The following is a 13,755-nucleotide window of genomic DNA, read 5'->3' as shown; positions in this document are numbered from 1 at the left end:
TATTCTGGAGTTCAGAGTTGGCTCAGTTACTCTGGAGACCAGCCATCTCTATACAGTGACCAGTCTGAGTCCTTAAGAGTGGGATGGAAAGCTTTAGGACAATCTTTTTGGTTTCAAACTTCAATGCTGAAAGACATCAAACTAACTGCACTGCAGTTCGTGTTGATGAGAGAAATGAACAATATTACAAGTAAAACGGATATGTTAAAAGCCTATCTGTAGTAATATTGGGAGGGTTTGCTCCCCTGGGTTTTTCGCTGAAGCTGAGGCCATGGGAAGACCATGGGACACGGTCGTTGCTCTGAGCATGGTAAACATTTCACACGTCAGTACAGCTCTCCAGCTGAATTTATTATTTCTGTGTTTTTCTGTGTTAATGCCATTACAGCAAGGTCCTGTCCAATGAAAATATTCCAGTAGGGTCAAAAATTTGCATTCGACATCAGTGTTACAGTAATTATATCATAACCAAAATATCCAAACATGGTAACAGACCACTGCTGAGCTCTCTGAGAAAGCCTGCAATGCAGTCGCACACATTTGCATATATGAGGATTTATTGATACTGTAATGATGGTGAAGAGAGGACAGCCAGGTAATATCGTTATACCAGGTGAAGACCGAGTAAAGCTGGACAGACAGGTTTTTGAGTTTCTGTCAGTGGTGTTCGTTGATATCAGCTGTCTTTTTAAGCTGAGGGTATAGCCCAGTGTGACGGCCAAGGCTTTGATTACCTTAACAAACTTTACTGTCTCACTGTGAACACATAAAGCTTAACTTCATCTACCTCAAATGGAACTTGTTGCTACTATATTGGAGTGTTACAATGCACACAAATTGGACTGGTGTGTAAATGAAAATGAAAGGCAGCAATGCCAAAAGTCAGAGGCTGCAAGTGTGTTTAACATCTTACTCTCTTCCCTCTCTGATAAGAAAACACTACATGTGCTTCATAAAAGCCGCTTGTGTCTGATCAACAGTGGTGGCAATATAGTGTGTGCATTTATATTTATATGATGTGCTGGTACTTTAAATCTACCACTGCATGCAGAGACATCACAAGACAAATAAAGTGACAGGACTTCTACAGTCTGGCGTATGTTCATTTTAATGATTCCAAATTGATCCAAACAGTTAAGTGTTTTTTGTAAATTGGACTGTGTGTCAGGCAGCTCACCTGAGCTTACTACTGCCTTTATTGTAGCTGATGGATGCACTTCGACTGCCGAAGGAAGCAGGGCTTTTGATTACAGACTCAAGAGAAGGGCTTTTCCTCATAAGGCTGTTAGGTTTCAGGTCCTCCCCAAAGCTCAACAACTTATCTGTTGAATCAAAGGATCCGTGAAATGGAAGCAGACACAGAAGAATGTGACAAAAGACTCAGAAGACAAAGCATATCCTGGAAATGTGTGCTTCTATTCAGGAAAGACTGTTTCTAAAACAATTCCTCAGGGAGTTTAGCAAACAAGTCCCCAGTGAGTTGTTTGACAGAATTTTAAAGAGTAAGGCAATACATTTACAATATTTGTTTTTCAAAGAGAAAAAACAGCAGAAGCCGGATGTTTGCATATCATTGTCCCATTTCATTTATCTTTCAGTGAGGATACTGCCTTATAGTAGTACTTTGACCATAAAACCATAATTTGTTCATGCATGACAGCTAATAAAATATGGACACACATGTAAATTGATCTGGAGCCACGGTGGAGCAGGATAAAGGTCATCTGTGATATAAAGTTAAGCTAATGGATGGTTGTCAATCAGCACCATGGCTACATATCAAAAACCCCAAGTGTTACATACCATGAGGATGAGAGAATTCTCCATGATTAATTCTTTTTTCCAGTGTCTTTGATAGTGGCTTTATGTATGATTGTCTCTAAAAGAAGACAAAATAGAAGAGGGACCTCATCAGACTGAAACAACTTCACTTGTGCAAGTGATTTTTAAAGGAAAATGAGTTGGATAATACCTGGATAGGGGAGACCGCGGCAGCTGGTGCAGTGCGTACAGGGATCCCACTCAGCGGGCTCCTTGGTGAGGAATGCATTTGAACTGTGTGTCCTGCTCCATCTGTAAGATCCAGTATCATATTAAGTACCACTTAAAAAAAAACCTGTAGCACCGTATCCCGCATTAGTAAGTTAACATATCCGGCATTCTGTGAATATATTTGTGCAAGTTCTGTCTATACAGAGGACCAGTAGACAAATAAAGCAGTAAGACTGGAACATAGTAAATAAATAAATCTCTATGAATAAACATAAACAGGGCCATGGGTCAAATCTTAAAAAAATGAATATTGAAATGTCTCAAAATTCCACCATGATCACTTTTGGTTGGATTGTTGGTGTTACTTGCTTTTTTTTTTGATGATATATTCTTAATCTAAATGATGCCTACTCAGGAAAAGCTCTAGTTTTAGTGTTTCTGTTAGCAATAGTGTAATATTTCCTATTTATGCTGTGAAACACGCTGAATTTGCCGAGTAAACAAGTGACAAGATAAATAATCTCCAAAGGTATAGCAACTAAAGCTCTAAAATACTTCATCAGTCACAGATTTCTTCTCCATGGGTGTCCAAACGATTTTACTGACAAATACCAGAATCCCTCCAACCTGCCTCTGCTGCAGAGAAGTGACAGATATTCATGCCGAAGATCACAGCAGCTCATCAGTTGTTCTGCTCTACGGTTACAGTGATGTGGTGGGATGCTTCATCACTGCGTGTGTCTGTGTGTTGAGGTGCTCGTTGCTCACTTTGTCCAACGGTATCAAAGGATTTAATGAGGGATTTGACAGTAGCTCCGGGCTCCGAGCTGGCATCTCCGCTGGCGTCGGTGGGTGTGGTGGGGATCATGGAGATGCCGCACCAGTGATTGTTGTTATCGAAGTCGGACACTCTCACCTCATCACCTTGGGACCTGGCAGACACAATGAACAGGGTTTCTGTATAGACACAATACAATACATGATGGTGATTGTGGGGGATCTGTCAACACGGCATGTGACCCAGGGATTAGACTTTCAAAACCCGTCACTTTAGTGCTCATCTGTTGGGACAAGTAGCTGATCAGTATCAATGCATGTTCTAAAACGGAGAGTCTGCTCAGTTTATTGACAAGATCATTAGTTTGACCCGAAGAGCTCACAATAAGACAGTTAGGGATAGACCTAAAGTTGGAATTGCAACCTGAGCACTCCAGTCAGCAAGACATTTCCCACCTGCTGGCCCTTGTAAACATGGGACTTTGGAGGGGTTCGGAGCCTTTTCATCAGTGATGGATGAAGAATGAATGACAAGAAATTCCTCAACTCACCTCTATGAAGCAGAATGAGTAGAGATACACAAATGCAGTTGGGCTGGTGTCATTTCATTTATTCATTTACTGCATGGATGAACAACAGTCAAACACTTCTTTATCAATTTACAGGCATAAAACCAGCCAAGACTTTCTTGACAGAATAAATTAACAGGACATACTCCGTATTGGTCAACAAAACGAAATGACTCATCACATGTCTCATAATTTCTAGGGTGCTTTAGTGCATATCCAAATGTTAACAATTTAAGCACCAGTACCTTATTCTCTGGCTGGATAATATGGCTTTTAGAGTTTGGACAGTAAGACAAACCTGCAACCTCATTCCAATATACTACCACAGTATGCAATATTCTGTAAAGACTTTGTCCAAAGATCAGATAAATCAACCATGTGATGTGTGATATCACAGCATTTGTAGCCAATACATAAAAGGAGAAATATATGAATTTGTTTGAACATTTTGATTAAAATTCATCAATAACAAATAATCTTCAGAGCCTTGAGTGACCTCTTAGGTTCAGATAGAAGGTCTGTGTGGTTAATTTGATTTAACTGATATTATTTATTTTAATTATTTTTTTTTTAAAAAGGAGCTATATATTAGATATGAATTAACAATCAAAGAACAGTGGAAAAAAATAAAATAAAAATCCAGCGACACAGTTTTCTTGGTCTATGAACTAAAATGGACCATCAAACCTTTTGGTTTATTTTAGGAGAGTAAAAAATTACCCTGAGGTATGCTGTTTAGGTTCATAGCAGTTGTAACCTCTAATATTGGCAGTACGATATTTAAGATAATTGTAAATAGGAAAGAAATCATCACAAAAATAAACAATGAACAGAACCAGAGCAGATAATAACATAATAATGTTGAAAGGCATTTAAGCAGGTCTCGGTAAATGTGTATTACATCGTGCCATCTAATGGCTGAAAATGAAACTGCAATTTCTGATAGCAGGCCAATGTTAAATCTTTGAAGAAACAAAAGCTTTTCGTTCTATGTAAATGTTCAGTTTTAAGGTAAACAAAGAGAGGTCAAAGTGACAGTTATTTCACTCATACAGAAACAGTAAGCAAAATATATTAGGGGCCAGCACAAAAACAAGAGTGACCAACATTTTCTGATAATACAAACTGGACTTTTAATTTTGTTATGTTGCTCTTGCCTGGACTTGTAGATTTTCTGATATTATAAATTCACTGTTATTCTAGCACAATAATGAGAAATCCTCAGTTTTGCTAAAGGCTGAATATTCAGCACCATATCGAATTATATGCTGTTTATCTTTTTTTAACAGGTCCTGCTTTTTCTATCTTCTCAGCTTTCTGAAAGGCACAAAGCAGCTTCACACATTATAAAAAGAAGTCTGTCGAACATGTGTCATCTCCACAACATGAAAGTATTACAGTACAAACATACCTACAAACATCAGTACATTCATTGAGAAAGACAAATACAGTATTCTTTAAAAAAAAAACAAAGGCTCCAAAATATTGACACAGAGAGATGGAAGCCAAATCACGAGACGTTCTTTGTGTACTGTAGCTATACTGCACAGTGACTCACAATGAAACTGGTTAAGCACATTGCATTTTGAATAACATAGTAAGTGCAACAATAATACTGTCTTCACATGATGCTGAGGGGAAGGTACTTCTCTAGTGCCCTTCAACTGCAGTCTTGGTATCAAAAGTGGTTCCGGTGTTTAATCTGAAAAGTAAAAGAAGAGAGAAGTTGAATCACAGCACACAAATACAGCATGAAATATATTCTAAACAATAAACCTTATATTTCTTATTAATGTAGTTATTTTGAAAGCCAGACCTCTGGGCACTTTTATAAATGTTGCTCCATGCATACCTCACAGGATTAATTCAGTCAATCATAATGTAATGTCAAGTTGTGCCAAATCACCCAGTGATGAAGATGCTATGGAAATGTATCTGTATCATTTGACACAAAGCATGAGTTCAATCCGATCATGCCCGTGCAGCCCATCCTGCTTTTAATCAAAAAAGTAGGGGGTTATTCATCCAAAGAACAGCAGGTGGCGCCAGATACATCTACTTGGACTACAGGTTTAAAGAGCCAGGAAAAGCAAACCAAAAGGGTATGATAGTCCTAAAAAGTGCAGTCAGCCAGCGAATGGAAAAACAGACAGAGTCAGACAGCCTGAAGCAGCAGCATGAAGCCAAACAAAGATAAGAAGGTCAGTGAGCATCAACAGCACACAGGGCAGGGAGAGGCAGGCTGGCTGGGGACTCACCTGGACTTTACAAAGGGAGGCTTGTCAGGGGGACATCTTTGACAGAGTCATCACAGGGAGCTGATGGAGGTGGGGAGCGGACGCAGCATAACAGCTAATCTTGGGGACAGTTGGCGATTTAGACATGGTCTAAGACCAGTGCTGTAACTAAATATACACATGCTGCTGGCAATCTGAACATAAGTTAAATCTGGTTTTAAATTAAATGTCATATTTTCTTATCTTCTCAAACTACTGACACAAAATTTACAAACTGATAGAAGTCTAAATTATTTAGAGATTTGCTTGCTAACAGGATATACGATAGCCGGCCACACAGATAACCAGAGTGCTATTTAGAAGCAAATCTAAGCAGACTTCACAAAAGAAGAACTCGACCTGGCATGACAATGAAATTAAACAAAACCATCAAAATCACTATGGCATTCACCTGCTTTCAGGATATATAAGTATGTTAAACAACTGCATCTTTAACACTTACATACTCAGACGCAAACTAATGCATTGCTGTTCATAAATGCGCCACTCACAATACTGCATGGCCACGGTCCAACACTGTATGAAATCTAGCATGAGATACACATATCTGAGGAATATTTCTTTCTAACACTTCTGGATCAAAATGGTGTATGTGTTTAGAGCAAATCTGCACCAAACCTACTTCCTCAAGTAATAAAAAAGTGTTAAAACATGTTTTGAGTCTGTGATTTGAATGTTGATATAGACCAAGAGTGCATGTCAAAGAAGGAAACATAGATGGCAGCAGCTTAAAGGAAGTAGAATACAAAGAGGGAAATACAGTAGGAGACCACTGATTGACCAGCAGAGTCTGCCAAATCCCAGAAACCTGAACTTTAAAACACAGAGGATTTAATCTGGTGAAATACCAAGTTCTGAATGATCTTGCTTTACATCAGATAGGAAATTTGGGAACTTCTTGACTCTTTTTGAGTTATCATTGTTCGGGCCACTGACCCTGAAAGGAGATATGGCAAGACTCTGGCAGGTATCTCACATGTTTGTCGTATGTTCAGAGCAAAAGGAACTGCAGCCTGATGCTTGACAAGGGCAGCTGGGTGTAAAAAGGACTGAAGAAGGTGGATCAAGGCGGACATGGTACCTGACTCCCTGCACGGCCTCGAGGTCTGCGGAAAGCTTGGCATTACGATCCTGCTCCTCCTGAAGCTGCCTCCTGAGTGTACGCAGCTCCTGCTGAGCTTCCACCTTGATGTCGTTGGCAACGACAACTGCCGTCTGGAGGTCTGCCTGAAAACGACGCCACTCCTCCTTTTCATCCTAAATACATAAACAAATGGATTAGGACAGGTGGATGTGTAGCAGACAGATTATAGTTCACCTTTGAGATTACAAAGAATAGAACAACATAGAAAATGAGTGTAAACCATTTGGATGTAGTTGGATGTTTCTAGTCACTGGTGCTAAAATTAAATAGGAAATCTGATCAGCAAATGATACAATTTTGTATTTTCTTACTGAAGACACCAGGAAAACATTTACATGCCTGCTAATTACTTTTCTCTATCATTATCAATGTTGTTTTAAACTAAGATGGAAGCATAAATGTCAATTATATACAGAGTAATGTTTCACTGCACTGTTATCCTACTATTTATATTGGAAAAAAGTGCTAAGATTCAGCTATTTCATCAATAATTATTCTATAAGGGAATAGATGCCAAAAGGCTCATATTCTCTCGTCATGGTTGGGCTGATCAAAGCTGCCATGTTTATTTTGTGAGACTGGAAAATATGATGAATCATAAGTCAAAAGAAATGAGTAAAAAGAACGACTTAAACTGCCTGACTGGTTAAAAGGCACCACAGACATTGGGATTACGTCTTTTAATCTTATTTTGTGTTATAATGGACATACAAAATAATTATTAAAATCCTGTTCGGAGCTTTTCCCATTCTTTAGGTGTCATTTGAATTATCTTCATTTGGTCAACAATGCAAACTGTCACTATGACATTTCAGTTTAGGATTAAACAAAGTTCCATTTAATAGAAATCAGTTCAGTTAATGGTAGAAATGAAAAAAAAAAACAGTTTCCAAAGATCAGCAGTATCCACAGATAAAAGCCATAAAATGCAGGAGTATTTTACTTTTTGCACTTGATAATGTCTCTTTCAAAGACAGTCACCAAACAGAAGGGATGTTCACGGAAGAATATTCTAGGAAAAAATCAGAACCTGCCAAAAAATACAAAGCGTCAAGCGTGAACACCCCAACAGCATGTTCCATAGTGCTATCTGAACAATGCTCTGTGGAAGGAAGACTAAAAGGAAAATAGATAGATAAGGAAAAACTTAGACCTGGGACATCATCACGACCTTCAAGTGAAATTCCAACCAAAATCTTTTGAACATCACTTGTTTACCAAAAATGCAATTTAAATGTCATTTAGTGTGACTCATCGGTAACACTAATGATAAGAACAATTCTCTCTGTACTGTGGATGCCTATTAACCCTGCCCACGTGTATTTCCTAAAGAGAGGAACAACTTTTTTTTGGATTAACTGAAATCATTGCATATGTACCTATAAGCTGTGCACGTAGAATATACTGGTGAGACAAACATCCATCAAAGGTCGTCTCACATAACTACCTTTAAGTCAGACAGTAATTAAAGTACTTAAAGTAAAAAATGTCATAATATTGTCATAATTGCATTAAAGTGTATAGCCTAAAAAACACATTTAGAAGGACTCAAGCTTTTGAAACTTTACACACCTGCTTATTAAAGATTTCTTACCTTCATTTGCCTGTTGAAAATCTTCAATTGTCGCTCTGCTTCAGCTTTTTGCTCCTCAATCTTTTTGACAAGATCTGCAATGGCAAATATAATATCTTTGAGAATGGCTTACCTAACTCTGTTGTTAAACATTTAAACAGCAGTCATTCTGAGCTTCACATTTTTCATACAGGAGTCAGTGTATAGCAGAAGGAAGGTGTGCTACTGTATGCACAGTATGTTGTTTTCTTATAGTAGTCCAGTTTATAAGCTTTGTTAGGTGGGACACTGAGCCTAAACTAAACTGACTCATCCATGTCTCCTAACTACATTTACGACTGAAAGCAGCATATTGAACTGAACAGCCAGTCATCTGTACATACTCTCCATGTCCAGCACAGTTTGGTTGGTATGACAGTTGACAGCCCTCTGTTGCTCCACCTGGTCCTCCAGCTCGAAGATGGTCTCCTTGAGTTCCTTCACCTGGTTCTCTGCTTGGATCCCAGCTTCCTCCAGGGAAGTCACTCGGTTACTGAGCTCCTGCTCTCTCTTCTCGGCCCGCTCCTGAACCTGCTGGCATTTGACCTCCAGCTGTGTATGAAAACACATAGAAGTTTGAGGAGGTTTCAGTATGAACATGAGTAAAAACATAAGCAGTGCTTCGTGTAGTACTAACTGTTGGTTGTCTATTGGATAAATAGATGGGATCTTAAGTCACTCTTTGCACTTTAGTGGGGCAGTATTTACTGCATATATGGCACTTTTTCCTATATGGTTCAACAGCATCACTCTGCTCTTCCTTTCTTCCACATAAAGAGTTTTTTTTTCCCTTTAACAAAACAAAAAACTCGAATCACTGTCTTGTTTACTTCAGTTAGTGAAGCTAAAGTCAGTTACCATGATGACTGTTGTTGTGAGAGATCACTGTAAGACCTCTGTGAGGACAATACTAAAACAAGCAAATGATGTATTCACTCAGGACACTTTCCGACTGACGCCATGTGGCTGTAATAAATTACTATGTCTGTAGGAGAATTTTTGCAGAGGCCTAACGCTCACATCCATGTGGCAGAGGACAAACAAAAGTATGACTCAGATGTTCGCACACTGGTGACCCACCCTTCAGTTGGCCTCAGTCGCTGTCCTGCAGTGACTTTATGAAGCTGATGGACACACACCTCCCTTTGGAGCAACATTTAAACAACATGACCAATATTGCCCCAGCTTCTCTAGTGTGTTGTAGTGTGTTGTAGGGGAAAACCAAAGTAACTACTGAGAAACATGTGAGAGCAATTAAAGCTAACATGACTTCATGTACTGGAGGTGTGTGTCATCATCTATATTAAACTGACTGATCTAAGTGGTGACTCAGTTGAGAGATCTTAAATTTGACAGTAACTCTTTGACATTTGAGTAATTGATTTGCTCAGCTGATTAAAATTTTAAAGAATAAGTGGACAGATTGTTCTTTTGGGACTTGAAAAAGCTCTGTCAAACACACCATGATCAATGAATTCATAAAAAGAAAAATAGTTAGACACACACTGCATTCTTACTGAGCTGCCTTCTGTAAATCAGTGATATTCATCATTTTCTTTGTACAGTATATAAATGGTGTGCCTAAGCAACAGACCAAACAGAGACGTGAGAGAGTGCATCCTCCAGCACAATGTATTTTGTTACTTTAACTAAAGTGATCCTGATTCTGCGTTTGCTCATGATCCAAGTTTAATGCTCAATCTTTCCAACAAACAGACGAGCAGCAGGGATCACTTTATCTCCACCAAGATGAGTACCAAGAGCTTGATGTTTTTATGTACGTGATGGAATATATAAACTGTACATGTGCATCTCTCATACCTTTGACATCGCGGTTCGCACGTGCTCAGTCTCAGCTTGGGCCTGAAGCAACTCCTGTCTCAGTTCTGTCAGCTTCACCTCCAGCTTGTCTCTCTCAGTGTGGGCTGTCTTCAACAAATTCTGCAACTCAGTGCTGTCACTGGCACTTTGCATGGCCTTCAGCTCACCCACCTTTTGCCTCTCAATGTCTACCTGTGCCTTCAGCCTACTGTTTTCCAGCCTGAGCGAGTCTGCCGTCGCCTTCTGTTCCTCTACAGCTTGTGATACCTGACCTCTGCTTTCCATCTCCCCGTCCAGCTGGGCCTGCAACCTCTCCATCTCCTCTTTGAGGCAGCACACCTGACCCTGAGCTTCCTGGTGTTCCTCCTCCAAAGCCCGCAAGCTGCCTGTGAGCTGCTGCTGGATGTCCACCAGTTTTTCGCGTTCAAAGCGAGAGCTCTCCACCAGCTCAGCATACCTCTGCTCCAGCTCTGCAAGTCGAGGCCCTTGGCTATTGAGCTCCTCCTCCCTCTGGGCATGAGCCTGAGCTTGCTCCTGAAGTCTTAGGGCAAACGTTTCATTTTTCTGGGCCAACACTTCCAGACGCTCTCTCTGCTGCTGAAGAGAGGTCTGCAAGAGGCGCTTCTCCTCAGCCAGGCGCTCGTTCTCAGCTGTGAGCTCCTGCACGACTTGCTGCTGGTCAGCCAGCTCCTGCAGTGTTGCCTGCAGCTCCTCAGCTGTGCTGTGATGGCTCTCCTCCATCTTATGAATCTGTTCCGTTAGGCTCTGGACTGACACACCCTGACCCATATTGTTTACTGCTACAACAGCATCTCCACTGACACTACTGCTCACTGATTCTGAGCATGATGGGATTTTCTCAAACTCTGAGGAGTCTGGCGATGGGGACTCCTTGGTAATGTCGGAGCTGGAGGAGACAGAGGTTTTGATAGGGCTGGCAGTAGAGGGTAGACTGTCCTGCTGGGTAGTTGAGGAGTCTGAAGGCAGGCCATTTACCAAAGGCTTTGAAGGTGGGCTTGTGTTTGTACTTGATATAGGAGAGGCCTCCACGCACAGCAGCTTTTCTTTCAGTGCCTGGTTCTCCTCCCTGAGGGCAGCCAACTCTCTCTGAAATTTGCCATTCTTCTCCCTGAGCTCCCCAACCAATACAAGGGCCTCTGCCACCTGTCCCTGCTCATGGTCAGCTGCAGGCTCTTGGTGTGAAACAGAGTTGGGTGAGGGTAAAGAAGAAGGAGTGGAGGGTTTACCCTTGCAGCGCTGCAACTCCATCCTGAGATTGCTGATCTCCAAGTCTTTAGCCTTGGCTTCAGCCAGCAGCTCTTTCACCTGATTCTCCAGAAGACCCTTCTCCTGGCCCTCTGCCTCAGCACGGGACTTGGCTGAACTACGTGTCTGCTTTGCAAGGGTGGAGAGGCTAGAGGTGCTGGCACTGGAAACCATTCTCTTTGTAGAGGAGCTCCTCAGTTGATCCCTAAGAGAGGTGCGATCTCTTGTTATAGCGGAGGATATTTCTCTCGGTGCTGGGATTCCAGACTTCTTGGTTGCTTGTGCACCTGCAACAAACAAAAGTACCTACTGAAACAGAGTTTAAGTGAATTCACAATAAAAGTAGTATTCATTGCAGTCTATCCACAAAGCATCTGGTGGAGCTGTCTACCTTAAGCCCCTTAAAAATAAAGTTCCAGTGTGTAGGATGTAGTGACATCTACTGTAGCAGCATAAATTGAAAACTGTGAAAAGCAACACCACGGACCCTGTTCGGAGAAATGTTGAAAATACAAAAGACTTTGTAACCACCCACAGTGTGTTTGGATAAAAAACGCTCATTCCAAGGCTTTTCTTACTCAAATTTGCAACAGTGCACTGAAGAAAACAATAGCAATGAACACTTCAGTGTATTTCTCCCCATAAACTGCCGAAAATGTTAGTCTTTTAAAACCTCTCTCTCGATAAGTTCTAAAATTCTAAATCTGTTAATTTGATAAAAATAATATGTACTTTTGTAATTTTTTCTAACACAGTTAATATGTATTATCAGACACACAGATTTTAGCTTCACTAAACTGATTCCTAAAGCTCCAGAAGAGTCTTTATTAGCAGCTTTTGTTCAACAATGTTTGTTCTCTGTAGTGTAAACATGCAGCAGGCGTGACAGTGAAAAGCAAAGGCTATAAGAATCAGAGTGGATTTGTTGATATCATGTAATGACACTAATTGAACTGACAGTGTGTCACACTCACACTTGGATTATTCAGCACTACGGTCACTGTACCCCCATTCACATATTGTTCTCTGTTTGGACAACAGCACATCTGCCTGGCGCTATTTGTGTGTTGCTGTCTGTGGCCATTCATGGCTGCAGAAGAGCTTAACTTTGGCATTTCAAAAGGCATCAATATGAGCGGTTGGCATGAGCTCTTTCCAGACCTCTCTCAAACATGAAGAGTATTTACTGATAACCGGCGAGAGCTGGGCTCCGCCTGAAAACGTTTTATTGTCTGTTTTCAGATCATCAGCAAACAGCGATACAGACACAAGAGAGTTGCCTGTTTCAAAGGACGACAAAGGTCCCCGTGCACGTGGAGCGTTCAGGCACAAAGCAGCTTAAGCAGTGCGCACACAAAGGCAGCACTGTCTCTCTCATGCATACATCATCATCAAACCCACAAAGCAGTGGTCAGACAGGACAGCCTGTGTCAGGAGATAGACAGCGCTCCCTCCTCATCAACACATGCACACACTTGCAGATAAAAAAACACACACAAACCACAAACAAATAGCCTAGTAAGGAATGGATATCTTATATCCCTGTGGGTATGGTGGGCACTTTGCAGAGACAATACATCCCCTGATTGAATGAGCTCACAACTACGGCAGAAGTCTCCAATACTGGCACAATTTCTGGGGTACAAAGCTGTTTAACAATCTTCCAGTGAGAGGCTGTGGTGAGGGGAGGTTTAAGTCGAGAAGTAAAGGGACATAAACTGCCTAAATACCAAGTGAGATAAATATAAGACCAAGGTTTTTTCTAAATATATAAATAAAATCTAATTTTTTTCAGTAAACAATAAATGAAGACCTTTAGAAATGACTGGACCCTGTCAGTTCTCAGTGTTAATCCACAGTCACTTATGCATGTAATTCAGAGGGGAAGAATCCATGACTGACAGAATGAGGACAGCATGTACCCCTAAATTATGTACCACCTACTGGAAGATGGTAATGCTAAATGTGTGTTATAAATGACTATTTATTGTGCACCACAGGAAACAGAGAAGGTAAGAAAACATTAATAGCTCACGCCAATTTTACGGCCACTTTTTATGGCTGGTAATAATAAAAAGGATAAATAAGTCCTCAGTTCAGGGACAAATACGATTAAGGCCAGTCCATTCCACTGAGAGTAAGTGATAACATGAGTGGGATAGCATTCATTTGCTGTTTCTTCATACTCCTTTTCCTCTTGCTTTCAGTGAATAAAACCTACTAACATACAGTGTCAGATAGTTACAGAACCTCAGACATGGACACCAGTGTCTTCTA

The 13,755-nt window shown here is 40.7% G+C and overlaps 1 protein-coding gene across 4 annotated transcripts in view; it reads right to left on the bottom strand.

Moving 5' to 3' along the window:
- Positions 1 to 13,755, bottom strand: part of specc1 (sperm antigen with calponin homology and coiled-coil domains 1) — a 70,258-nt gene that overhangs the window by 26,683 nt on the left and 29,820 nt on the right. For all 4 annotated transcript variants that reach the window (XM_075486361.1, XM_075486362.1, XM_075486363.1 and 1 more), the window contains 8 exons: positions 10,213 to 11,765; positions 8,736 to 8,943; positions 8,374 to 8,447; positions 6,717 to 6,892; positions 2,761 to 2,924; positions 1,973 to 2,073; positions 1,804 to 1,879; positions 1,178 to 1,322 (listed from right to left, as the gene is read on the bottom strand). In XM_075486361.1, the coding sequence (XP_075342476.1) occupies positions 1,178 to 1,322; positions 1,804 to 1,879; positions 1,973 to 2,073; positions 2,761 to 2,924; positions 6,717 to 6,892; positions 8,374 to 8,447; positions 8,736 to 8,943; positions 10,213 to 11,765 (2,497 nt within the window). The remainder of the gene's footprint in view (positions 1 to 1,177; positions 1,323 to 1,803; positions 1,880 to 1,972; positions 2,074 to 2,760; positions 2,925 to 6,716; positions 6,893 to 8,373; positions 8,448 to 8,735; positions 8,944 to 10,212; positions 11,766 to 13,755) is intronic.

Source organism: Odontesthes bonariensis, chromosome 16, assembly GCF_027942865.1.
Source record: "Odontesthes bonariensis isolate fOdoBon6 chromosome 16, fOdoBon6.hap1, whole genome shotgun sequence".
Taxonomy (NCBI): Eukaryota; Metazoa; Chordata; class Actinopteri; order Atheriniformes; family Atherinopsidae; genus Odontesthes; species Odontesthes bonariensis.
This window is presented reverse-complemented; position numbering and strand designations above follow the sequence as displayed.